Raw genomic sequence first — 27,159 nt, forward strand, 5'->3', positions numbered from 1 at the left:
GTGGCATTACCTGCAGGGGGCTGTGTGGCATTTCCTGCAGGGGGCTGGGTGGCATTACCTACAGGGGGCTGGGTGGCATCCCCTACAGGGGGCTGGGTGGCATTACCTACCAGGGGGGCTGTGGCATTACCTACAAAGGGCTGTGTGTGGCAACAAATTTAAATGAAATTCATCCGATTTTAAAACGGACAGGGAAAAAAACGTATGCAAATCGGCCGGTAAAAACGGCAACTCGGCCCGGAACGGAATCGGAATGGATGCAAATCGGATGCAAACCGGCCGGGAAAATCGGCCAAAAACGGCCGATTTTCCCGGCCGACACTCGGACCCTGTCGTGTGAATGAGGCCTAAGGCTTATCGTCATGTATTTGTGATGTTTTGTTACTTATTATCACTTCCCCTTTATACAGTTCATATACCACTTCTTTTTTAGGGGCATTACTAATAAAGATTACGAAGTCTCATTTTTTTTATGCCACTTACGATTGTATATATTTTATATTACTCCTTTTAATACTGGAATCTGAATATAACTTTCACATAAGGATAATTAGCTTAACTGCATTTTAATTTCTTTATTATCTTTATTATCATCATTTCTATTCCAGAACACAGAACACTTTGTCACCTCCAGGAGTGTGGACAGACAGGAGTTCAGCAACATGGAAGTTTTGTCAGAGGGAAGGTATGAAGAGCATGATGAGCTGTAATGTTTAACAATTTAGCTGCAAAGAATAAAGCCCTACATCCACAATTCTTTTCTTCAGAACTGTTGAAAAGTGATACGTTTTTTGCTATTGGAATTTTTTTTTATTTATTTCTCCAAAGCACCTAAAAGCAAACACCATTTTGCCATTTTACATATAAAATTATAATACGTTAAAGCAGAATTTTTTGTTTGGAAAGTACACCTAATAAAAGGTAGGGCAGGTAATCCTCTTACTGTGCACTTAGTTGCTGAATTATTTCCTCCGATCCCGGCCATTAGGTCATGTGACCGCTCGATTCTTACAGCGCCTGCTGTGTGGACCGTCACTTTTATTATGCGCTACTATGAGATGTACAATGTGAGTCTCATAGGAATGCATAGGGAAAGTGACTTCCAGTCCACACAGTAGACCTTGTAGGAATCGGGAAGTCACATTGCGGTCACGTGGCATTATGGCGGCCAGGATCAGAGGAGATAATTCGGCAATAAAATGCCTTTTTTTATCAGGTGAACTTTCCAAACAGGGGCCACAATCAAAAAATATTCAGAGATCCTGCTTTAACTTTTTCTGATCATTTTAGATGTAAAACAGCTACATGATGTTTTAATTTATGTTTTGGAGAAATTAAATCATTTTTTTCAAAAGTTGACACCGCCTTACCTGCCCTACCTTTTACCTTGTGTACTTTCTTAACAGGGGGCACAATAAATTAATTCACCTGAATTTTTTTAAGTAACAATGCTTTTTTAAACCTGCATTACAATCCGAATTATATCTCGGAGCAGCATTCACAATTCTGCTAGATTCACTGCTAAAATCTACCAGCATTCTTTGCTAGCTTAATGTCTGCACAAAGTTTACACTGGCAGGTAGCGTACAGTCATCCTATGTAGAAAAACGAACTCTCACTGTATTATGTGAGCTCAGGCTCAGCTATGCAGTTAGCGATGTGTCTGTCATCAAGCTTGGCAACTGTTACCAATAGCAACTGGCAGAATTGCAAATGCAACTATTTTTTGTAGGCTACAGTATATATTATTTTATATATATATACTGTGTGTATGTATGTATGTGTGTATATATATATATACGCACGTATGTGTGTGTGTGTGTGTGTATATATATATATATATATATATATATATATATACACACACACACGTGTGTGTGTGTATGTATATATATATATATATATCTCATGTAAACTGTAAAATTATATATTGTGGTGGACATACACTTAATGGGCAATTTTTAAGACCTTTTTCCCTTACTGCAGCAAAGAGTATGAACAGGACAAAGAAAGCCTGCGACTACCACCGGTGAGATTTTGTTTTATTATTCTTATCTTAGTACATTTGGTTACAGTATTGTACAGGCACTTTGTGTGACATGTGGTTTTCTTTCTGAAATGCTAGACTCCATGCTTTAGAACTCAGCCAAAATCAATTATCCTTTGCCAAGTGCTTTTATTTGTTGCATATAAATTTATTGTTTCGATTTTTACTGAAACAATGTTGTTTTTTTCGTCAATTGTGACAAAAAAATGCAACAAACGCACAACATGCGATTTGTACCCATAAATTGAACTGATACTTTAGCAGCGCTAAAAAGATAAATTTGGCATAACCTTATGACCTCAAGAAAATGAGTGAACTTCACATTGCCACCTATTATGATTAGATTGTTCAAGCAGTTGTCACGTCAATTCTCTCAACACAAATGGTGTTGGCTGCAGTTGGATTCAGCTACAGCTGAAGAGTGCTTATGCAGCCTTTGTTGACCCCTAGGTGGGGTATGTGTAGCAGAGTTGTTGGTTTGAGTACATTGTGAGCAACTCTCAGCATAGTAATGTGGGATTCAACCGCTTCAGGACCAAGCACTGTTTAGTCATTTTTAGCATGCGTCAGTTAAACAGATATTACTTTATTTATTGGGCTAGCAACGTGATTTTTGCAGTTTATTTTTCATAAATAACGCAGGTTTATTTTATTATTATTTTTATACATATTTTTGTCTTTTAGCATTTTTAAAGAGGCTCGGTCACCACATTATAAGTGCCCTATCTTGTACATAATGTGATCGGCGCTGTAATGTAGATTACAGCAGTGTTTTTTATTTAGAAAAACAATATATTTTCACCAAGTTATGACCTATTTTAGCTTTATGCTAATGACTTTCTTAATAGATTACTGGGCATGTTTTTACTTTTGACCAAGTGGGCATTGTAAAGAGAAGTGTATGACGCTGACCAATCGGCGTCATACACTTCTCTCCATTCATTTACTCAGCACGTAGTGATCTTGTGTTGTTTCACTATGTGCAGTCACATACACACACATTAACGTTACTGAAGTGTCTTGAAATTAAATAGACATCGCGTCCAAACAGGACGGGATGTCTATTCACAATCCCGACACTTCGGTAACGTGACTTAAAGCACAGCAAGCGAGATCTCGCTGTAAATGACAGCACAGCGTGATCTCGATGTTCTGTGCTGTAAGTCCCACACAAACGTTACCAAAGTGTTGGGATTGTGAATAGACATCCCGTCCCGGCTGGAAGCGATGTCTATTTACTGTCAAGACACTTCAGTAACGCTAATGTGGCTGCACATATTGAACAACACAGGATCACTATGTGCAGAGTAAATGAATGAGGAGAAGTGTATGACGCTGATTGGTCAGCGTCATACACTTCTCTCCACAACGCCCACTTGGTCAAAAGTAAAAACACGCCCAGTTGTCTATTAAGAAAGTCATTAGCATAAAGCTAAAATAGGTCATAACTTGGTGAAAAATGATAGTTTTTCGAAGTATAAAACACTGCTGTAATCTACATTACAGCGCCAATCACATTATGTACAAGATAGGCCACTTATAATGTGGTGACAGAGCCTCTTTAAGCTAATGATTTGAAAAGACAGTAAAAAAAATATATATATATTTTTCTTTACATTTTATCACATTTTTTTTTCTGGTAATATAGTGTTACCCTAAAATAGTCTTTTTATTTGTGATCATCCTTGTTTACTGTAAATTTTTATATATTACATGTTTATTTTAGGCCAGATTCACATGAACGAGTGCAAACTCGAATGTGAAAAACTTCCGTTTCAGTCCTAGCCGCACCTGTGCGGGACCCGTTTTCACGGATCCCTCATTGAGTCTATTAAAGGATCGGTGAAAACGGGCAAAAATAGGACCTGTCGTGTGAAAAGCCCCATTGTAGTGAAAAAGCAACGGACGAGACATATGATCATCTGAATTCAGCCTTAGGTAATTGGGTCAGGGCAAGGTTTACAACAATCTTGAGAGAAATGGAGGTGTATGGGCACCACTAAATAAAATAAAGATATATACGGGGTGCTGCAAGCGATATGTGCGTAATTAAGAAAGAGGAAAGAAAGCACATGAGTAAATGGCTTACACCCAATGTAAGTAGTGGAAAAAATCGAATCTTTATTCAGAGGCGTAGCTAGGTTCTCCAGCACCTGGGGCAAAGATTCATTTTGGTGCCCCCCCCCCCCCACCTCTTTCCCGACATCTCCTTCCCCCTCGCCGTGTTTGTTTTCTCTACCAATCGACATGTCATTTCTTTTCCACATTTCTTTTTATGTAACGCGAGCATAAAAAAATGTGACATTTTACAAGCAATATAGTTCTATACACAACACCAGGACCAAGCTCAGTACATATATACAGCACCAGCACAAATACAGCTCAATTTAGTGCAACCCCTTCGGTATTGGTATGTATGGCGTAAAACTGCAGCTCCCAGCATGGCCCGAACAATGATAAGGATATGCTGTTTCACAAAAATTAAATCCCATCAATCATATCATCATCTCGCTGCAGATCATACAGTGACTACATTACTGATTAGAGGCAGAATGAACATTTACATTAGGTGACTCACCGGTGACGTCTCAGATTCTAGTTCTTTTTCTCCATCCGGTCCAGACCTCTATGATGACTTCTCCCGGTCACAGCCCATATCTGCAGTTTACCGCTCACATGTCTTCAGCTTTTCACTTTTCCAACATTTCTGCACCTATAAATAAAGATAAAGTTATCATTATACCACACACTACGCCGCTAAATATAATAGCGCCATACACTGCACCTCTATTTATAATAGCACCATACACCGTGTCCCACACACACATTGTGCCCCCTGTAGATAGTGCCTGCCATAGAGTCCCCTGTAGATAGTGCCTGTCATAGAGTCCCCTGTAGAAAGTGCCCCCATATAGCCCACCCCTGTATGTAGTGTCCGACAAATAACTCCCCCTATAGTGCTCTACAGATAGCCCACCCCTGTATATAGCCCGTCGGAGGATATAGCCCAGCCCTGTATATAGTGCTCCACTTATAGCCCAACCCTGTATGTAGCCCCCCTGTAGATATAGCCCACCCCTGTATATAGTGCTCCACATATAGTCCACCCCTGTATAAAATGCTCCACATATAGTTCACCCCTGTATATAGTGCTCCACTAGATAGTCCACCCCTGTATATAGTGCTCCACAGATAGCCCACCCCTGTATATAGTACATACAGGGGTGGGCTATCTGTGGAGCACTATATACAGGGGTGGACTATATGTACAGGGGGGGCTATATACAGGGGTGGGCTTTCTGTGGAGCACTATAGGGGGAGCTATTTGTGGGATACTATATACAGGGGTGGGCTATATCTACAGAAGGACTATATACAGGGGTGGGCTATATCTACAGGGGGACTATATACAGGGGTGGGCTATATCTACAGGGGTGGGCTATATCTACAGGGGTGGGCTATATCTACAGGGGTGGGCTATATCTACAGGGGTGGGCTATATCTACAGGGGGACTATATACAGGGGTGGGCTATATCTACAGGGGGACTATATCTACAGGGGTGAGCTATATCTACAGGGGTGAGCTATACAGGGGTGAGCTATATCTACAGGGGTGAGCTATATCTACAGGGGTGAGCTATATCTACAGGGGTGAGCTATATCTGCAGGGGTGAGCTATATCTGCAGGGGTGAGCTATATCTGCAGGGGTGAGCTATATCTGCAGGGGTGAGCTATATCTGCAGGGGTGAGCTATATCTACAGGGGTGAGCTATATCTACAGGGGTGGGCTATATCTACAGGGGTGGGCTATATCTACAGGGGGGCTATATACTATATAGCCCCCCATGTAGCTATAGCCCACCCCTGTATATGGTGCTCCATAGATAGCCCATCCCAGTATATAGCCCCCCCTGTAGATAGACACCCTCTGTAGATAAAGCCCCCTCTCCGTAGATAAAGCCCCCCCCCCGTGTAGATAAAGTCCTCCCTGTAGATACAGCCACACACTTTTATTACAATTAAAAAAAACAACTATTCAAATTAATTATTAATCCCGCTCCCACGTCGTCCGGCAGCCATGGAGACCTGCTCTCTTCTGCGCAGGTCTCCTGGGGGTTGAACGCAGCGTCTATGAAAGGCGCTGATTGGCTGGGCAGGATGACTTTCCTTGTCACTCAGCGCCTTTCATCGACGAAAGCTTCACGGAACGTGCCCGGCCATTCATTGCTTCTAATTGTACCTGTGTCCTTGCGACACAGGTACAATTATAGTGCAGGAGGAGGTGGCACTGGCGCCCCCCTCTAAGTTGCGCCCGGGGCACATGCCCCGCCTGCCCCTCCCTAGCTACGCCCCTGCTTTATTAACCCTTTCAGGACCGAGCTCATTTTGGCCTTCAGGACAGCCCCATTTTTTCAAATCTGACGTGTCAATTTATGTAGTAATAACTCTGGAATGATTTTGCCTATCCAAGCGAATTCTGAGATTGTTTTCTCTTGATATATTGTACTTTATGCTAGTGGAAAAATTTGGTCAATAAATTCATTGCTTATTTGTGAAAAATACCAAATTTGAAAGAAAATTTGCAAAAATTATGATTTTTCTAATTTTAAATGTATCTGCTTGTAAAACAGATAGTAATACCTCCCAAAATAGTAACTATTTCACATATTGCATATGTCTACTTTATATTTGCATCGTTATTTGAACATTATTTTATTTTTCTAGGACGTTACAAGGCTTAGAACTTTAGCAGCAATTTCTCACATTTTCAAGAAAATTTCAAAAGGCTATTTTTCAAGGACCAGTTCAGTTTTGAAGTGGCTTTGAGGGCCTTATGTACTAGATAGAACCCATAAATCACCCCATATTAAAAACTGCACCCCTCAAAGTATTCAAAACAGCATTCAGAAAGATTCTTAACCCTTTAGGCGTTTCACAGGAATTAAAGCAAAGTAGAGGGGAAATTTACAAATTTAATTTTTTTTGCTGAAATTCATTTGTAATACATTTTCTTCTGTAACACAGAAGGTTTTACCAGAGAAACGCAGCTCAATATTTATTGCCCAGATTCTGCAGTTTTTATAAATATCCCACATGTGGCTCTAGTGTATTAGTGGACTGAAACACAGGCCTCAGAAGCAAACGAGCACCTAGTGGATTTTTGGGCCTCCTTTTTTTAGAATATATTTTAGGCACCATGTCAGGTTTGAAGAGGTCCTGTGGGGCCAAAACAGTGGAAATCCCCCAAATGACATGGTTTTGGAAACTACACACCTCAAGGAACTTATCTAGGGGTATATTTAACATCTTGACCCCACAGGTCTTTTGCTTTATTTATTGGAGTTTGTCTGTGAAAGTGAAAATCTACTTTTTTTTGTGAAAAAATATAAAAAAAATATAATATTTGCAAGGAATAAAGAATAAAAAGCACCCCAAAACTTGTAAAGCTACTTCTCCCGATTACGGCAATATCCCATATGTGGTACTAAACTGCTATTTGGACCCAAAGCAGAGCATAGAAGGGAAGGAGCGTTATTTGGATTTTGGAGAGCAGATTTTGCTGGAATAGTTTTCAGTGCCATGTCGCGTTTGCAACACCCTGGAGGGACCAAAACAGTGGAAACCCCCCAAAAGTGACCCCATTTTGGAGACTGCACCCCTCGAGGAATCTTTCTAGGGGTATAGTTAGCATTTTGACCCCACAGTTTTTTGCTAAATTTAGTGGAATTAGACAGTGAAAATGAAAATCTACTTTTTTCTGAAAAAAACATAGAAATGTTTAATTTTTACAATGAATAAAGGAGAAAAACCACCCCAAAATTTGTAAAGCAATTTTTCCTGATTACAGCAATACGCCATATGTGCGAATAAATTGCTGTTTTGGACCCACGGCAGGACTCAGAAGGGAAGGAACAATATTTGGCTTTTGGAGCTCAAATTTTGCTGGAATAGTATTTGGGTGTCATGTTGTATTTGCAAAGCCCCTGAGGTACCAAAACAGTGGAAACACCCCAAAACTGACCCCGTTTGGGAAACTACACCCCTTAAAGAATCTTTTTTTTCCAGGGGTGCCTCAAGTCCGAAAAGGTTGGGAAACTCTGTACCAGGCTACAGAGGCTCCTGCAGCCTATGAGGCGCAGGGACAGGATCCCTGCGCAGTCGGCGTGATGACATCTCTGGATCAAGCTGGCCTACGCAAGGGTCCTGTCATCAGCATTGTGGATCAGCTCCATTCGTCGTGGGAACGGGGCCTAGATGGGTACAATTTTTTTTGTTTGGGGGGCACTGTCTACAAAAGAGAGGTGGGGGCTGTATGGCACTGTCTACAAGGGGGAGGTGGGAGACTGTATGGCACGGTCTACAAGGAGGTGGGGGGCAGTATAGCATTTTCTACAAGGGGGAGGTGGGGGCACTGTGTACAAGAGGGAGATGGGACTGTATGGCACTCTACAAGGGGCAGGTGGGGGCTGTATGGCACTGTCTACAAGGAGGAGGTGGGGGATTATGGCACTGTGTACAGGGAAGCTGTACGGCACAATCTACAGGGGGCACTCTCTACAAGGGGGGCTGTGGGGGCATTATACTCTGGAGGCCACTAAGCGGACATCATACTGTGTAGGGGCACTACAGGGGGTAATATAATGTGTGTGGCACTTAGGGGGCATAACACTGTGTGGGCACAATTAGAGGAGTTATAACATATTACATTATTAAATATTATTATACTGTGTGTGGGGCACTAAAGGGGCATTACACTGTGTGGTGGCACTATATAGGGCATCATACTGTGGGGAGCAATTATACTTTTTTATGGGGCATTTTTTATAATGACGTGGGGCGCCGAAAGATAATTTTGCACGGGGCGCCATCTACCATAAGGCCGGCCCTGGGGGTAATATGTAAGCTGTGCAGAGTACATCAGGGGCATAATAATATAATATAATAATGCAGTGGGGATGTCACGATACCAAAATTTGGACTTCGATACCGATACTTCGTTTAGTATTGTGATTTCGATACCAAAACGTTACTTTGCCAACAGTAATAAAAAAAAAAGTTATTTTGTTTTCTAATGTGAGGTGCGAGGTGTGATGAATTTTGAATGTGCCTCACATTAATAGTAATTAACCCCATCATGTTTCTAAGTCATAATGGGTTAATGTGTAAGGTACATGATGGGGTTAATTACTATTAATGTGAGGCACATGGAGGTTAAATTCATCATCGCACCTCGTGCCCCACAATAAGTGATAGAAAGCAGTTTTTATTTTATTTTATTTTTTTACAGCGTGCACATCATAAATGATGCAAAAAAATAGTTGTGCAGGTTATTACGGCCGCGCCAATACTGAATGTGTATATTTTAGGTATTGAGACTTATTTTAATGTTTATTGCAAAAAAGGTGTATGTGTATTTTTTTAATTTAACATTACTTTGTTTTTACTTGATTTTTAAACTTTAATGTACTGACATATAGCTATATACTGATAGTATACAGGCATATATCTATATCCCAGTACATTAGCCTGTGTACTGATAGTACACAGGCAGTTGTTAGGACATACCTAGGTATGCCCTAACAACAGGAAATATGGTAAGACAGCCCTGGGGTCCTTCAATGGACCCTGGGCTGTCTGCCCATATATGGTATGTCCCTCAATCTAGTCACAGGGATTCCTGTGATGCGATCCAGGGGCACTCCCCCTTCTCATTTTCCCCTGAATGCTGCAGTCAGCTTTGATAGCAGCATTTAGGAGAATAGCGGCGGAGATGAGAGGTTTCCCTGATCTCCGCCGTTATAGGACGGGGCTGCGGCTGTGTAATTCATTGCCCCGCTCCTGACAGGAAGTGCGTGCGCGGTCAGCCTGAGGTGATGCGGCCGGGCGCTGCACTAATGAGCGGCGGGTTCAGGCACTGAAGACAGAACTTGGGGGTGGTTTGTAGTGCGCCCGCCATGTTCTGTCTTCAGTGCCGCAGATCATTAGTGCAGCGCCGACCGCATCGCATCATACTGACGGCGCGCACATGTCAGTACTCAGGAGAGGCGGCAGTGACTGTATTACACAGCCGCAGCCCCGCTCTCATACAGTCATGTGTTACTATACTGAGCTGTGCGGCTGCACAGCTCAGTATCGAAATACATGAAATAACAGTATCGAACCGTTTGGGGATGCAGAGTATCGAAACAGTATCTAAGTTTCGATGCATCGTGCATCCCTATAATGCAGTAAATAAATAATAATTCATAGATATGTGGCTGGTGTCGCACTGATAAATGGTGCCCGATCTTATCCGCTTTTGGACACCGGAGCTGTGTGAGGGCTTATTTGTTGCGGAACAATCTGTAGTTTTCATTGGTACCATTTTAGTGTACATGTGATGTTTTTTATCACTTATTAGATTTTATTGGGCAAGCAAAGTGACAAAAAACAAATTCTGACAATGTTTTTTTTTTGTTTTTTTTTTATAGTGTTCACCGTGCGCTATGAATGACATTTTACTTTATTATGCGGGCCGATATGATTATGGCGATACCGTATGTGTATTGTTTTTTTATGTTTTGTGGCGTTTGCGCAATAAAATCACTTTTCGATAAAATTATTTATTTTTTGTGTCACCATATTCTGAGAGCCATCATTTTTTTTATTTTTCAGTCAAAAAAGCTGTGTAAGGGCTTGTTTTTTGCAGGACGGGTTGTAGTTTTTATTGGTACTATTTTGGGGTACATGCGACTTTTTGATCACTTTTTATTCTATATTTTGGGAGGGGTGATGACAGGGGCAACCCTAGAGCTGGAGTCCCGGTCTAGTAGGCTCTTCCTGGGACTCCAGTTGTGCTCCTGACATCACTGGGACTCCTGCTCTGGGGAAGCCCCTGACATCACTGTCCATATATGGACAGCGATGTGAGGGAATTACACAGAGTCCCGGAGAAGAGCCTATACTTGCGCTCTGCCCGGGACTCCAGCTCTGGGGAAGCCCCAGACATCGCTGTCCATGTGGGAAGTACAATCCTGTACTAGCGGCTCTGTGTCCCGCGGGCCGCAGATCATTGCCCCAGGTGCCACGTGCTTGACACCCCTGATCTATAGTGTGCGAATGGGATAAATGGATGCACAGCACAACGAGTATATAAAATAAGCAAATGCAGAAAAATTTACCCAATAACAACCACTATCACCGCACAAATATGCACCAGGGAAGGGAAAACTGGATAGGACTACAATGCTAGTATACTGTTAGCTACTTGTCATCACAAGCAATAAAGCATTATAAACCCTTAGTACATACAGATAGTATAAGACTTGGTAGAAAATACTTTAAATACCCATTCTATGATACATGACCCAGATAATCTGTGGTAAGAAATCAAACCGCCCCACGCGTATCGCTGCCTCTCAGTGCAGCTTCGTCAGGGGTGAATAAAGTAAACACACTAGTATCGGGTATATATTCAATAAATGGATGAGAATTAGACTCGATAAAGAACAAATTAGCAGACCTCAGATTGTAGTTAACCTCCCGATGTGACCGTGAGGTATTTTTCCCATAGAGAATCTACAAAAAAATAAACTATTTCAAGAATAACTGAATAAATAATACACAAGATTGCCTATGTATTCAGTTAGTCTTGAAATAATTGTTTATTTTTTGTATGTTTTCTATTCTGCACTCTGATAGCTCATATGCTTGATGGTTGTACTGTCCAACGATACATGCGTAGCTGTCACTTTTACCCTTGTGCGGGCGGCGTTCGGCTTATCTGCACTTTGCATGCCCCGGCCCTTTGGCCTGGGCATGCGCGGTGTTGACATCCGGACGCCATGGTAAAATCTGGAGGTTAACTACAATCTACGGTCTGTTAATTTGTTCTACATTGAGTCTAATTATCGTTAATTTATTATAAAAAAATAAATATATACATAAATATATATATATATATATATATATATATATACACGTGATACTAGTGTGTTTACTTTATTCACCCCTGACGAAGCTGTACGAAGTGGCAGCGATACGCGTGGGGCGGTTTGATTTCTTTCCACAGATTATCTGGGTCATGTATCATCATCTATATTTAGAATCAGTATTTTCTACGAAATCTTATACTATCTGTATGTACTAAGGGTTTATAAAGCTTTATTGCTTGTGACGACAAGCAGCTAACGGTATACCAGCATTATTAGGTAGTCCTGTCCTGTTTTTCCTTTCGGTGCATATTTCTGCGGTGATGGTGCTTGTTGTTGGGTACATTTTTCTGCATTTGCTCATTTTATATACCCGTTGTGCTGTACATTTATTTACCCTATTTGTAAACTATATATTTTACATCGGAACTTCGTTTTTCATACTGACCCTTATATCTTCTCTTATTATAGATTTTCATATCTGTGATTTGCTTCCTGCATTATGATACAGGATTGTGGTCTTTTGGGGTTTTTAAATGTTTTTAACATTTTGGTATCGTATATAATAAAGATTAGATTTCTTACATTGGGTGTGCGCCATTTATTCAAGTGCTTTCTTTCTTAATTAAGGGTTACAACAATGACTGGGGGAGGAGCGTTTTTTTGTTGGAATATTTTGTGATTTTTATTTATTTTTTTTATAATTTTTTTTTTCATTATTACGACCTGTCCTTTAAAAGTAAAAAAAAAAACTTTGGGGAACTTTATTATTTATTTTATTTTACAGTATACTTTTCCACTGTAACTGGTGCTGCACAGCAAGCCCAGTTACAGGGTAATCTGCCAATTGTCACTGTTAGGCCCCATGCGCACGAACGTAAAAACGGCCGTAATTACGGCATGTTTTTACGGGCCCATGGACTTCTATTGGCCACGGGTACCTCCCCGTATGCTTACGGGAAGGTGCCCGGGCCGTTGTAAAATATAGAACATGTCCTATTTTAGGCCGTATTTACGGCACGGGCAGGCCCATAGAAGTCTATGGGGCTCCCGTAATTACGGGTGACTACGTGTGTGCACCCGTAATTATGGGAGCGTTGCTAGGCGACGTCCGTAAATAGTCAATGTCCAGGGTGCTGAAAGAGTTAAACGATCGGCAGTAACTGTTTCAGCACCCTGGATAGTGACTTCTGATCACAATATAGATCAAGGACCCGTATTTACGCCAGTCTTTACGGGAGGACAAAAATACGTTCGTGTGCATGAGGCCTTCGTGCTGTGCTGGGTCTAGTTAGACCCAGCAGCAGCCTCCTCCTCCTACTACTTGCATTTCGGCGATCATATGACCATGCACATGACCACTGGGACTAATAGAGGCAGCCTCACTTCCACTGCCTCTATTCTATACACAGCGCTCATTGAGTGCTGTGTATGTAGATACAGAGGAAAAACACCTTCTGTCTTCTCTCCAGGGTCCTTGGAAGTATCTGACTGCTGGGCACCCAACAAACCATATATTTACTGTGGAAAGTCCTCAACTGGTTAAAAATAAAAGATAGTATAACATTTTTAGATATTTACTAAACCTATTCTCAATCATTGCTGATCTTTCAACAGCGCTCTGAAGGCTTTTGAGATTTTGCAGATTATATAACATTACTGTTGATTGTTAGGTGTACCTCAGGGCTATGGTAAAGTTTGCGGCCTCCATACAAAGGCTAAGGCATAATGTGCACAATGCGTATTACGTGCGGATTCCCCTGCTGCAAATCCACAGCATAGTACAATACCAGCAAAGTAACTGAGACCTCAAGTAATCCCATCTACACGTTGCACAATCTTACCACACTTAAATTCACCTACGGTGCATATTATAAAAATCGCAGCATGTCAATTTATCTTGCGTTTCCATCTCAGAATTGTTAAATTAACGGCGTTTACCTGCGGTTTTGCAATTACACAACGTGTGCATGTAGCCTTAAAGGGAAGGTGTCATGATTTATTTATTTTTTTATTATATTGCTTTTAATATAATGTAAACAAAAATTTTATTTATTTGTGTTGTCACTTTCTACTTTTTAATGTATTCATACTTTTACTTCTCTATGGGGGCTGCCATTTTTTTTTCATCTCTGTATGTGTTGATGTAGGAGAGCGGAGTGTGTGTGTGTCTGTGTAGTAACGCTGAGTGTGTGTATGTAGCAGTGCTGACTATGTATGTAGCAGTGCTGACTGTGTCAGATGTAGTAGAGCTGAGTGTGTGTGTACACGTAGCAGTGCTGACTGTGTGTGTCAGATGTAGTAGAGCTGTGTGTGTGTGTGTGTGTGTGTGTGTGTAGCAGTGCTGACTGTATGTACGTAGCAATGCTGACTGTGTCAGATGTAGTAGAGCTGAGTGTGTGTCTGTGTAGTTCACTTCACTTTCATAATTCTAAGGGTATGTTCACACGCAGGGTTTTCAGCCGTTTTTCAGGCCGTAAATGTCCCGAAAATCGGCTGAAAAATCGGAAGCAGAACGCTTACAAACATCTGCCCATTGGTTTCAATGGAAAATACGGCGTTCTGTTCCGACGGGGCGTTTTTTACGCGGCCGTTTTCCAAAAACGGCACGTAAAAAGACGCTTGCCAAAAAGAAGTGCGTATCACTTCTTGGGACGTTTTTGGAGCCGTTTTTCATTGACTCTATAGAAAAACAGCTCCAAAAACGGCCGTAAAAAACGACGACAAAAACGCAAGATTAAAAAATGGCTGAAAATCAGGACCTCTTTTGCCTTTGTTTAGTAAGCGTGTGAACATACCCTTAGCCTTTTGGTGTGTCCTATAGCTTCTGCCAGCTGCAGAATCACACCCAAAATGGCAGCCGGACACTGCTTAGCAATTTCAAAACACCTTTTCCTGGCTTGTAGGAGGGGTGGGTGAGATTCCCTCCCACATTTACGGCAGCTGTCAGTCAGGTTGCTTTGTCTTATTCACCTTATTGTAATTCTGGGAAGTGCTCCCTCTGGTGGCCAACGTAGGAAAACATGTCAAATTATTATTTAATTTGTAATACTTTCCACCATGTGGAAGAAAAAAAACATACAGCAAAAAAACGTAAAAATATAATAGAAATAAGTAACTTACTTAAAAAAAAAAATAAAAGGTTTAATTCGCGACACATTCCCTTTAAGGCTCAACTTTACATAATGTCCACCCTCCAGATCCCAGTGCCAGAAAATGTGTGAGTGAGACCTCGGCCCGGCTTACAGTTACTACTTGTTAGCTAGTGACAACCTACACAATAGTGACTGTGAACAGGAGCGAGGTCTGACGGTCATGCTCTCTGTTATAAGGGCCCCTGTTGACTTTTTATCATTCTCGGTTGAGGTCTCCAATAAAGCCTTCAAAATTTTCCATGGCTCTGATATTCATCTTTTTTTTTTTACAAAATATTACAAGCATTATAATTTGAAGAAGCCGGAGTAAGCAGGGAGAAGATAAATGCAGCACCGTTATATTCAGAAGCTTTGCATAGTTTTGGATATAGAATCTCTTCTAGCATAAACTGTTTGGGATTTAGAAAGATTTGATTCCATAGTAATCACAGCAATGTGTTTTTGTTACATTGTTTTACGAGTATAAGTAGAGATCATCTATTTTTTTTCCCTTACAATCTGAAAAGTAGATTGTGTGGTTTGCCTTGAAAACCTTTGAATCTGACAGGAATAAAGACCATTGAGAGGGAAAAAGACGATTTTACTGAAAATGCATACAAACGACATCCACAACGGCGGCACCAAAATCGTATTAGGTGGTTTTAAGAGGTCAAGTGAATGTGAAATTCCTTTGAATTCCTACGTGCTGTAAAGCTGGTTGCTGGGAGAGCTTGTAAACATACAACTAGCAACAGATATGTCACTTGGATAGCTGATGGGCACACAACTTAACCCCTTCCCGCTTTGGCCGCTTTTGACCTTCCGGACAGAGCCTCATTTTTCTAATCTGACATGTATCACTTTATGTGGTAATAACTTCGGAATGCTTTTGCCTATCCAAGCGATTCTGAGATTGTTTTCTCGTGAACATTGGACTTTAAGTTAGTGGTAAAATTTGGTCGATACATTCAGTATTTAATTGTGAAAAACAACAAAATGTAGCGAAAAATGTGCATTTTTCTAAATTTAAATGTATCTGCTTGTAAGACAGATAGTAATACCGCACAAAATAGTCACTAGTTACCCCATATGTCTACTTTGGATTGGCATCGTTTTCAAAAGGCTATTTTTACAGGGGCCAGTTCAGTTGTGAAGTGGCTTTTAGGGCCTTATATATTAGAAACCCCCAATAAGTCACCCCATTTTAAAAACTGCACCCCTCAAAGTATTCACAACAGCATTTTTAAAATTTCTGACCCCTTTAGACCTTTCACAGGAATTAAAGCAAAGTAGGAGGTGAAATTTACAAAGTTCTTTTTTTTTTGCAGAAATTCATTTTGAATCCATTTTTATTGTAACGCAGAAGGTTTTACCAGAGAAACGTAACTCAATATTTATTGCCCAGGTTCTGCAGTTTTAGGAAATATCCCACATGTGCCTTTAGTGTGCTAATGGACTGAATCAAAGGCCTCAGAAGCAAAGGAGCACCTAGTGGATTTTGGGGTCTCCTTTCTATTAGTATATATTTTAGGCACCATGTCGGCTTTGAAGCGTTCTTGTGGTACCAAAACAGTGGAAACCCCCAAAAAGTGACCCCATTTGGGAAACTACACCCCTCGAGGAATTTATTTAGGGGTATAGTAAGCATTTTGACCCCACAGGTGTTTTACAGAAATTATTGGAAGTAGGCCGTGAAAATGAAAATCTACATTTTTTTTGTAAGAAAATTGTAGGTTTAGCTACTTTTTTTTCATTTCCACAAGGAATGAAAGAGAAAAAACACCGCAATATTTGTAAAGCAATTTCTCCGTAACAGTAAAACAATACCCGATATGTGGTCATAAACTGCTGTTTGGACACACGGTAGGGCTCAGAAGGGAAGGAGCACCATTTGGATTTTGGAATGGTTTCTGGGTGCCATGTCACATTTGCTGAGGCCCTGTAGTACTAGTACAGTGGAAACACCCCAAAAGTGACTCCATTTGGGAAACTGCACCCCCTGAGGAATCATCTAGGGGTATAGTGAGTTTTTTGCTGAATTAATTCGTATAATGCAGTGAAAATGAAAAATTAATTTTTTTTCCGAGAAGATGTAGTTTTAGATCAACATTTTTCATTTTCACAAGGAATAATGAAAAAGCACCCCAACATTTGTAAAGCAATTTCTCCCGTGTACAGTAACACCGCATATGTGGTTAGAAATGGCTGTTTACATATATGGGAGCGTTCAGAAGAAAAGGAGCAGTATTTAACTTTTGGAGCGTAGATTTTGCTGGAATGGTTTGCGGACGCCATGTTGCATTTGCAAAACCCCTGATGTACCAAACAAAAGTGACCCAGTTTTAGAAACTACACCCCTAAAGGCATTTATCAAGGGTTGTAGTGAGAATTTAGACTCCACAGGTGTTTTTCAGAAATGAATACACAGTGGATGGTGCAAAGTGAAAATTGCAATTTTTCCACTGATCTGCCTATTCACCGCACAATATGTTTTGCCCATCTTGTGCCACTGGAGAATCTTACCACATAAATTGTTAAGCGGGTTCTCCCGGGTATGGTAATGCCTTACTTGTGGACATAAATTGCTGTTTGGGCACACTGTAGGGCTGAGAATGGAAAGACCGTCATTTTGAGCATAGATGTGTGTTACGCTGTGAAGCAATCTGTTATGCACAGGCTGGTGTCACACTGATAAATGGTTTTCTTTCTTATCCCCCTTTTGTAACGCTCTGCACCTTTTGGGGACTTTTTCTCCTTCGTAGTTTGGGAAATATTGCTGGGAAAGTTTTGCGCTGGTATAATACGGGCGCACTCGCTTCCAGCGGATATGCTATTTCCTAGTTCCTAAATACTAGGGCCCTGAAACTGACGGAATGTTCCCCTCCGGCCCGCGCATTGAGATGTTTTTTCATCACCGCATTACTAGTGCCATAACTTTTTTATTTTTCAGTTGATGGAGCTGTGTGTGGGCTCGTTTTTTGTAAGACGGGCTGTAGATTTTATTGGTACCATTTTGGAACACATACGACTTTTTGATCACTTTTTATTTCATTTTTTGGTATAGGAAATTACCAAAAACAATCAATTCTGGAATAGTGTTTTATTGGGGTTTTTTTCGGCATTCACCGTGCACCATAAACTACATGTCAACTTTATTATGTGGGTCGATACGATTACGGCGATACCAAATTTATATAGTTTTTTTTATGTATTGCAGCATTTGCACAATAAAATCACTTTTTTTTAATAAAAATAATTTGTTTTCTGTGTCGCCATATTCTAAGACCCATAACTTTTTTATTTTTGCGTGGACAAAGTTGTGTCAGGGATTATTTTTTGCGGGACGGATTGTCATTCTTATTGGTATTATTTTGGAGTAAATGTGACTTTTTGATCACTTTTTTTCTAGCATTTTTTGGGAGGAGATGTGACCTAAAACAAAAATTCTAGAGTTGTTTTTCATGTTTTTTTTTTTTTTACGGCGTTCATCGTGCGGGATAAATTATATAATAGTTTTATAGTTTGGGTCGTTACGGACGTGGCAATACCAATATGTATAGTTTCTGTTTTTTTTACGGTTTTTCCCATAATAAAACACTTATTATGGGAAAAAAGGCTGTTTAGCTTTTAGTGCAGTGTATTAGCGCTGTCAGTTATTCACTGACAGCAAGCCTATGACGCAGGCGGGTCCTCATCTGCTCCCGTACAAGGCAGACACGGACGTCATTATTTGGCCTCCGATCGCCATAGCAACCCAGCGATTGGGTTGCCGGTCGGGTTAAAACCCATCAGATGCTGCACTCTATTGAGCGCAGCATCTGAGGGGTTAATCGGCCGGATCGGAGAATAGCTCCAGTCCTGGCAGTTACAGGAGGGTGCCAGCTGTATAATACAGCTGTCACCCCGCGATGATGGTGCTGGCTCTTCTTCTGAGCCCGCACCATCACCGCGACGTAACTGTACTGCGGTTTGCGGGAACACCTTCCCAACAGCGCCGTATATATACGGCGGATATTGAGAAGGGGTTAAGCTTTGAAGTAGAAAGAAAATAAAGTGCCCACTGTACATCAGCTTTTTAACTTGTGTGATTGTTTTTTGTTGATTTTGGTGCTCCTGCATTACTTACATTGGCTCCTGGCAATCACTGTACGTGACTGAGATTTGACTTCCTGTGATCATCTCAATCCATTTATTTACCATGACAACATGCATCATAATTATCTTACACTGAGACTTTAAGTTTCACTGTATATTGTTCTTTTATTTATAATCGTCTACGCACATGCACAAGAATTAAAGGAAGTAGGGAAGAAGAATGCCTGCCACTCAATTTTTGTGCCGTTGACGTCTGGAAAACAGTAGAAATAACAGACAGTGACACAATTTCAGCATTCTTAATAACGTTTTAAAGGAGCTTGACACCATGACAGGCCATTTTACATCAGGAAATTTTAATGATGCCCTTATTCTGCCAAACTAAACGGCACAGGTTCTCCCCTCTAAACTGCCTTGCAAAGTGACCATTTGGGTTTCTGCTTTCACCCTACCTCTGTATGGGCCCACTTAGCTATTGAGCAAGACTGAGAGGGGTCACCTGAAACACAGGAATAGTCCTGTTTGTAAAGCTGACCAAAGAAATGAAGTTTTTGTTGGTAGGATCCTTCAAAATCTTGTTTGTGAATATCCCTCTAAGGATTAGCCGAGTTGGATTTCAACTCTCATGATCTTATTTTTCCAGAGATTAGTGGCACCAGAGGTTTCTAAAAGTCTTTTCTTCGTAGAAATAATATGCCCAGCCAACTGGGCACTTTAATAAGTTATGGTTTTGTATAGGTTTCCTAACGGGAAACCTGTCCTTGTAATTTGTTTTAGTCCATGGCAGATGTTATAGTCCTATAGTAGACAATTATAATGTCCGGTAGTTTTCTTGAATAGCATTATGTTAAAATATGAATTGAATGTTATTGCTTCTATTTTGTTTGTAAAAAGCTTTTCTATGTAATTGTCCCTTAAATGACACGGATAGTTGATATAAGCAAAAGTACCGCTGATAACCTTTACCATTGATTTCTGAATGTATGTCAAAGCAGACGGCGTTAAATGCACGCAGGTACAAGTGCTGGCTTGCAATGGGTTAAAGTCCATTGTATTGTATCCTTGAGAGGCAGCGAGGTTTTCCAAGTGATCTGACACTCCTCTCTCTCTCATGCTATCCAGTGTACAATCTTTGTGTGATTTTGGCTTCGGCCCAACGTTTGTATTGTTTCCAGCTGAGTTGCCAAACTCCACTGCTGGCTGTGTAAGCTCTGTGCTGTCTCAATACCCGAAGCACCCCTATAAATAGAACGAGTGTGTGCCTTCCTTCTCATACAACCCTGCTAGGAAATATCCACAGGACAAGAGAAGTCATTGCAACCAGAACATGATTAAGTTGGCAGTAACCGATTAGTAGCTCCTATGCCTGTTTTTCCTTGCTCCGTTGTCTGCTCGGTCATTATTGCCTGAGGGAGTCCAGCAAAGCGCTTCTTGCTGCATCAGCCCTAGCAACCGCAAGAACGTTATTGTACGTGATGATTTTTTTCATCTTGTCATTGTGGCTGTCAACAAAAGGGAGTGGTAATTCCTCAAAGACCAATCTCAGAATTGGTGCAAATAACAGTGAAGCAGCGGAATAAGCAAATGGTTTGAGGAAAGAGGCGGCTGTGAGGGAAAGTTCAGGGCACACAGAGGGGCGTTGTATTCTTTAGACGGATCATTTGACCAATTAGCCTACAAGGGTCACAGAGCATGGATTCACTGTGGTGCGGGCAAAAAGATTGAGCTGTGGAGCTTGCGCTCCCCTCCTGTGCTGTAAGAGGAATTTGTCACCCCACGTAATGTGCTGCTAATTTTTATTAATAAAAGCTGTCATCTGAGGGGATTTTATTTTTTGTTTATTTAGACTGTGAAAATGAAGATTCAGGAACCGCAAAATAGTTCTGAAATCCGACCACAAAGAAGCCTCGAGGTTAATGTTGGTGGTCCGGAGGGCTTCGTGCCAGAGGTACCTCGTCTGGACCTCACCTCTCTTTGTGATGACAACAACTGGGAAGGTAAGGCAGTTATGTCTTCTACATATAGGAAGTGGAATGGTTTTCAGAATTTCCATCGTTTTTATGTACTTACAATGTTATTTAAAGGTTTATGTGTGAACAAATATATGTTATACCTGCCTATTGTAAATTCCTGTAAAGCAGACGAGTATGTAAATATAGTGTCGATTTAATATTCCCTGGCAAGTGTGCTATAAATCTAAAATCAAAAAGATTTCTGAGGTTTTAGCTGATTGATTTTATGAACACCTGTTGTGTGATGCAATGAAGTGATTTATAACATATAATATATAGGTTAATGATGAGTTAAGGAGATGAATGCAAGAATATGTACTGCTTACAACATGAATATATACTGCTTCTAAGAGTTTATTACTTGCATTCCTTGGTGATCCGAGAATATGAATTGTACAGTATTGTTCGTTAACGTCTTGCAAAAAACCAGCTTGAGAATAAACGAGCGGTTTAGAATGTATGAACATAACAATGAATTGGATCATGTGCGTGTGTACGGAAAAAAGGTAACTTGTGGGCCATAATACATAAGGCATGTATGTAACATAGTTCAAAAATTAAATGCTGTGGAACTGGACTATGAATCTGAAGACGCAGACACACATACACACCTAGTTTGGGAAAAATTTTACTGGCGCCCCCGCTAATCATGCGGATGATGGTTGTCACCAGACGTCACCCACACACATTATAGTTCTGTAATCTAAATCACTATAACTAGGCTTCATTTTAAAAACAAGGTCAGAAATCCCTTATTTTGGATGTTACAAGCCTATTATATGTAATTGGAAATCATATGGTGATCTATGTATCGGGTGCATCAAAACACTTGACATCCATATACAAACAGCATACTGTCACAGATGTACAGACGGTCATTTGCAAAACAGTCACCTAGCATCAGCAGGAGAGTAAGACATTTTTAAAAGTTGCAATGGGTTAACATATTGATTTTAATCTGTTTTTCTTTAATAATGCTAAGGTACATTTTGTGTAGTGTCTACAGGACAATTCAGCTATGTTTACAATGCAATATACAGATTGGAGTACTTGTCTATCTCCTAGGTCACAAAGCAGATGGTTGGATGGATCTTGTACTACTAATGTATTTAACCCCTTCCCAACATCCGCCGTATATATACGGTGCACGCCTGGTTGGGGAATATGGAGCGGGCTCACGGGCTGAGACCGCTCCATAGAGCGAGTATGTCAGCTGTGTGTGTTACAGCCGACACTTCCGGGTAACGAGCGGGATCCCGTTCGAGCGCGATCCCGCTTGTTTAACCCGTTAAATGCCGCTTTCAATACCGATCGCGGCATTTAAATTACTAAAAACAGGGGGGCGACCCCCTGTAACGTCCCAACGGTGGAAGGTGGGGAGGAAAAAACAAAAGTGAAAAATGGCTGCAGAGGGAAGGGGTTAAGGATTCCAATAGTTAACCCCTTAACGACTGCCATCCGGCTATATACATTGCAACTGCCGAAACCCCGCGCAGTTGTCATTTATATAGACGTTGACAGCCTGGAACTGGTTTAATGAGTGCAGTGCTAATTCAGTGTGAATTACTCATATCGTCCGGGGCTTTAAAGAGGCTCTGTCACCAGATTTTGCAACCTCTATCTGCTATTGCAGCAGATAGGCGCTGCAATGTAGATTACAGTAACGTTTTTATTTTTAAAAAACAAGCATTTTTGGCCAAGTTATGACCATTTTTGTATTTATGCAAATGAGGCTTGCAAAAGTCCAAGTGGGCGTGTTTAAAGTAAAAGTCCAAGTGGGCGTATATTATGTGCGTACATCGGGGCGTTTTTACTACTTTTACTAGCTGGGCGTTCTGACGAGAAGTATCATCTACTTCTCTTCAGAACGCCCAGCTTCTGGCAGTGCACAGACACACAGCGTGTTCTCGAGAGATCACGCTGTGACGTCACTCACTTCCTGCCCCAGGTCCTGCATCGTGTCGGCCACATCGGCACCAGAGGCTACAGTTGATTCTGCAGCAGCATCAGCGTTTGCAGGTAAGTAGCTACATCGACTTACCTGCAAACGCTGATGCTGCTGCAGAATCAACTGTAGCCTCTGGTGCCGATGTGTCCTCGCTCGTCCGACACGATGCAGGACCTGTGAGTGACGTCACAGCGTGATCTCTCGAGAACACGCTGTGTGTCTGCACTGCCAGAAGCTGGGCGTTCTGAAGAGAAGTGGATGATACTTCTCGTCAGAACGCCCAGCTAGTAAAAGTAGTAAAAACGCCCCGATGTACGCACATAATACACGCCCACTTGGACTTTTACTTTAAACACGCCCACTTGGACTTTTGCAAGCCTCATTTGCATAAATACAAAAATGGTCATAACTTGGCCAAAAATGCTCGTTTTTAAAAAATAAAACCGTTACTGTAATCTACATTGCAGCGCCGATCTGCTGCAATAGCAGATAGGGGTTGCAAAATCTGGTGACAGAGCCTCTTTAAGAGCCCCGGAATACATCACCCACTGTAGATAGTGCCATACACAACCCCCTGTAGGTAGCGCAAAACCCTCTGTAGATAGCACCACCTAAGCTCCCACCAGCATCGGAATCCCTGGCCAAGGATTCCCACCTAGAGGGAGCCCACACCGTCTCTCCAGCCCTGCTGTAGATAGTGCCACCCCCCCCTCCGTTGTAGATAGCATCACATCCCTCACTGTAGATAGCCACCTGAACTCCCTCTAGGAGCGGAATCCCTGGTGTCAGATCGTACTTGCTGGGGATTCCGCTTCTAGAGAGAGCCCCTGATGTCACTCTCCATTTGGACATTTCCAGCACTGATAGAGAGAAGGGGCTGCCGATTAGTGCAGAGAAAATGGTTCCGTAAGTACAAGTGGAATACTGGTGACACCGGACTCGTATTTACGGGCACGGGTCTGTAAATACTGGTGGAATACGTGTGACAAAGGACCCGTATTTACGGGAGGAAAAAAATACGTTCGTGTTCATGAGGCTGTAGATAGTTGTAAATATGAGATACAGGTAGATTGAATTGTTCCTGTATTGTTAAAGGGGGCAAATGACTATCTGTATTATCTCCCTTTTCTCCGTTCCTAGTCCGTTACCTTTGTTTCTCATATAGTCCGCTTACTTTGTATTGTTCACAATGTGCACACACTCCAGTCCTTCACACACCACAGGAGTAACATACAACCCTCGCAGATACTTAAATATATAAAAATACTTTACTCATAACATAGACGTGACAAACCAATATACACTACATCAAGATACAATACATTACATAGACAACACAACCACACACAGCGGCCTCTCTTCCTACCTTCCCTGAACACTTTGCACATGTGACTAGTAATGTGTATGTATATATAATATAAATCCAGGTCCCAACCTTATATGGTCTCCTGGTACTACCACTATAACCAAAGCCACATACAGCGCCTGACCATTAGTACATGTACATATAGAGACTCATGCATAAACAGCATATATATATCTACTCATCTATAATCCACATAAGATTCCTAGAATATCTCTATGTACACATATAAAGTCTGCTGTAATATAATTATACTTATATACATACACAGAAAGCACACATATAATAGAACTTAGCTGGCTCCTGATGTTAAGTGCTGAGCGTCCAGGGCTGGCAGGAAAGAGCCCGCACCAAGAGCTTCCCATGACCTATATGTTCCTATCCCTGGGTTGAACCCACCCATTCCATTGACTCCGCCTTATGACCACCCATACACCTTCCAATGTGCATCTGTACAGTATAGGTAAATCTATTCCCAGTATACTCAGCTGTCTCTACATCCAGTTTACAATGGCTCCTTCCTGTACTGAGGTCCATTGTAATGCTAATAAGGCAGTAGATAAGAATCTATGACCAAATGGCTTCTGAGCATACTGCCACCTCAAAGGGTGAACACCACTGAATAATATCAGTATATACTATATCTATTTACCAGGTATATTTTATGTGGTCATAAAACAGAGTGTCTGGATGGGAACAATATTCTCCTGTAACACTGTAACTCTTTAAAATCTATTGCCATCCCATCACCTCTCTCTATAACTGTCTTATATTTTTTAGGCTCCTACTCGTCCAATATCTTAAAACTTTTAGGCCTATTAACCTTCTAGCTCGCTCTAGATCTTCAAACTCCAGATATTTCGATTGGGAGGGGGATAACCCCAAATTACTTATTACTATCCACCATGATTTTCGAATATCTCTAACTATCATTCTAGATCCTACTGTCCTTAATTCTACTTCTTTGATATGGAGTAATTCTCTGAAGTGCCCCATTTCTCTAATGCCAAGTCTACAAGTGTCTCCATTTTTTATCCAATCCCTTATATATCCAAATAAACATGCCATGTTATATCCTTTTATACCCAGGATAGCTAGTCCTCCTCCGTTTCTTGATCTATATAACCGGGTTAATGATATTCTTTTCCACAAAAATCTATTAAAAGCTCCATTAATTGCCTTGACTTCTCGGGAAGATAAAATAAATGGGAGGGTCTGTAATGGGTATAGGATCTGGGGGAAACTGATCATCGTAATAAGATGAGATCTTTCTATAATTGACAGTGGTAATTCCTCCCACCTTGCCAGCTCCTGCTTAATTTTTTTGTATTACCGTAATATAGTTTAATTCATATATTTTATTCACATTTCTAGCAGACCAAATTTAATTGCAAATTAAGTAATAGCAGAGCTAGAATCATACATCTAATATATATATATGCTTGGATATGTTGGGGGTAGGAATTACAATAACAAAGCGTGGCATCATTTGGTTGCTATAAATTTTTACTAGATGGGTCAACTTCTTGACCATAGTTTTAGTTCAAATTCTATGCTGAACTTCCTTTTAGATGAAAATATAAGAAAATGTTAATGTAATGCAAGCAGGGAACAGATGGTTGTTCGACATCTGCTCTTCTACATTTACTGTTCTATTTTTTTTTAAAAGAGCATCTGATGTCTTCCCTTATTAGAAGATGTAGAACATTACCAACAGCTTGTAAGGCACATTTCGATAACCCGACCTGCTCTGGTTCCAGGTGTCCATTCTGTTTTCCAGAAAAGTGTATTTTTATATTATTTTGTACTGTCCTTTAACATACACAGGTCGGCCACTGCATATCATTTGTGTGCTATCTGATGTCAGTCCGTGCATGCAGTCATATCCACTCAATCCAGTAGAAGTTTTACTCCAGTTATGCTAATCTCTTTAGGCTTGGAAGATTTCCGCTTTTTTCCCAATTATTTTTCCAGTCACCAGTGCTCAAGGTTACCATGGCAAATAAATTCTCTGGGGCGACACATATTTTCACATTGCACATAACACCTTCATTTTTTTTATGCCTTGGCTACACATGAAATAAATGAATACTTAGCGATACCGTGCTGAAAATTTTTATTACTAGCCAGGAAATATCTATAGTATATAATTTTCCGTGTACTGTAGGCGTTGACTAGGTTTTGATGAAGAGTTTCTGCTACATTATAGAAATTCTATTAAGTGACCCATATCAGATTTCCCTCTCATTTTTGATGCAGATATAGATAGTCACCTAAACCACTAAATATAAATAAATATGCATTACTGCTACATCTACTTACAATAGGGAGGTTCTTAGCGCACATTTTGATCAAATTGTGTGAGCCCACCTGCCACGACAAGGTGACCTCTATGAGGTGGGAACCTACACTGCACATACACCTAGAACTGGGACTAAACCTACATATTCTTGGGGATGGTAGGAACCAGCATTAAACAGGGCAGAATGGGAGGAGTGCAAGATCAAAAAATGGATATATACTAGTCCTTTTTAATGAATTAGAATATTATCAAAGTGAATTTATTTAAGTAATTCAATTCAAAAAGTGAAACGCATATATTATATAGATTCATTTTTTTCTTTTAATGTTGATGAATATGGCTAAC

General features: G+C 40.9%; 1 protein-coding gene across 6 annotated transcripts in view; it reads left to right on the top strand.

Moving 5' to 3' along the window:
• FAM13A (family with sequence similarity 13 member A) overlaps positions 1-27,159 on the top strand; it is a 303,023-nt gene that overhangs the window by 223,092 nt on the left and 52,772 nt on the right. For all 6 annotated transcript variants that reach the window (XM_075860670.1, XM_075860672.1, XM_075860669.1 and 3 more), the window contains 3 exons: positions 609-685; positions 1,987-2,029; positions 21,036-21,186. In XM_075860670.1, the coding sequence (XP_075716785.1) occupies positions 609-685; positions 1,987-2,029; positions 21,036-21,186 (271 nt within the window). The remainder of the gene's footprint in view (positions 1-608; positions 686-1,986; positions 2,030-21,035; positions 21,187-27,159) is intronic.

This window comes from Rhinoderma darwinii, chromosome 1 (genome assembly GCF_050947455.1).
Source record: "Rhinoderma darwinii isolate aRhiDar2 chromosome 1, aRhiDar2.hap1, whole genome shotgun sequence".
Taxonomy (NCBI): Eukaryota; Metazoa; Chordata; class Amphibia; order Anura; family Rhinodermatidae; genus Rhinoderma; species Rhinoderma darwinii.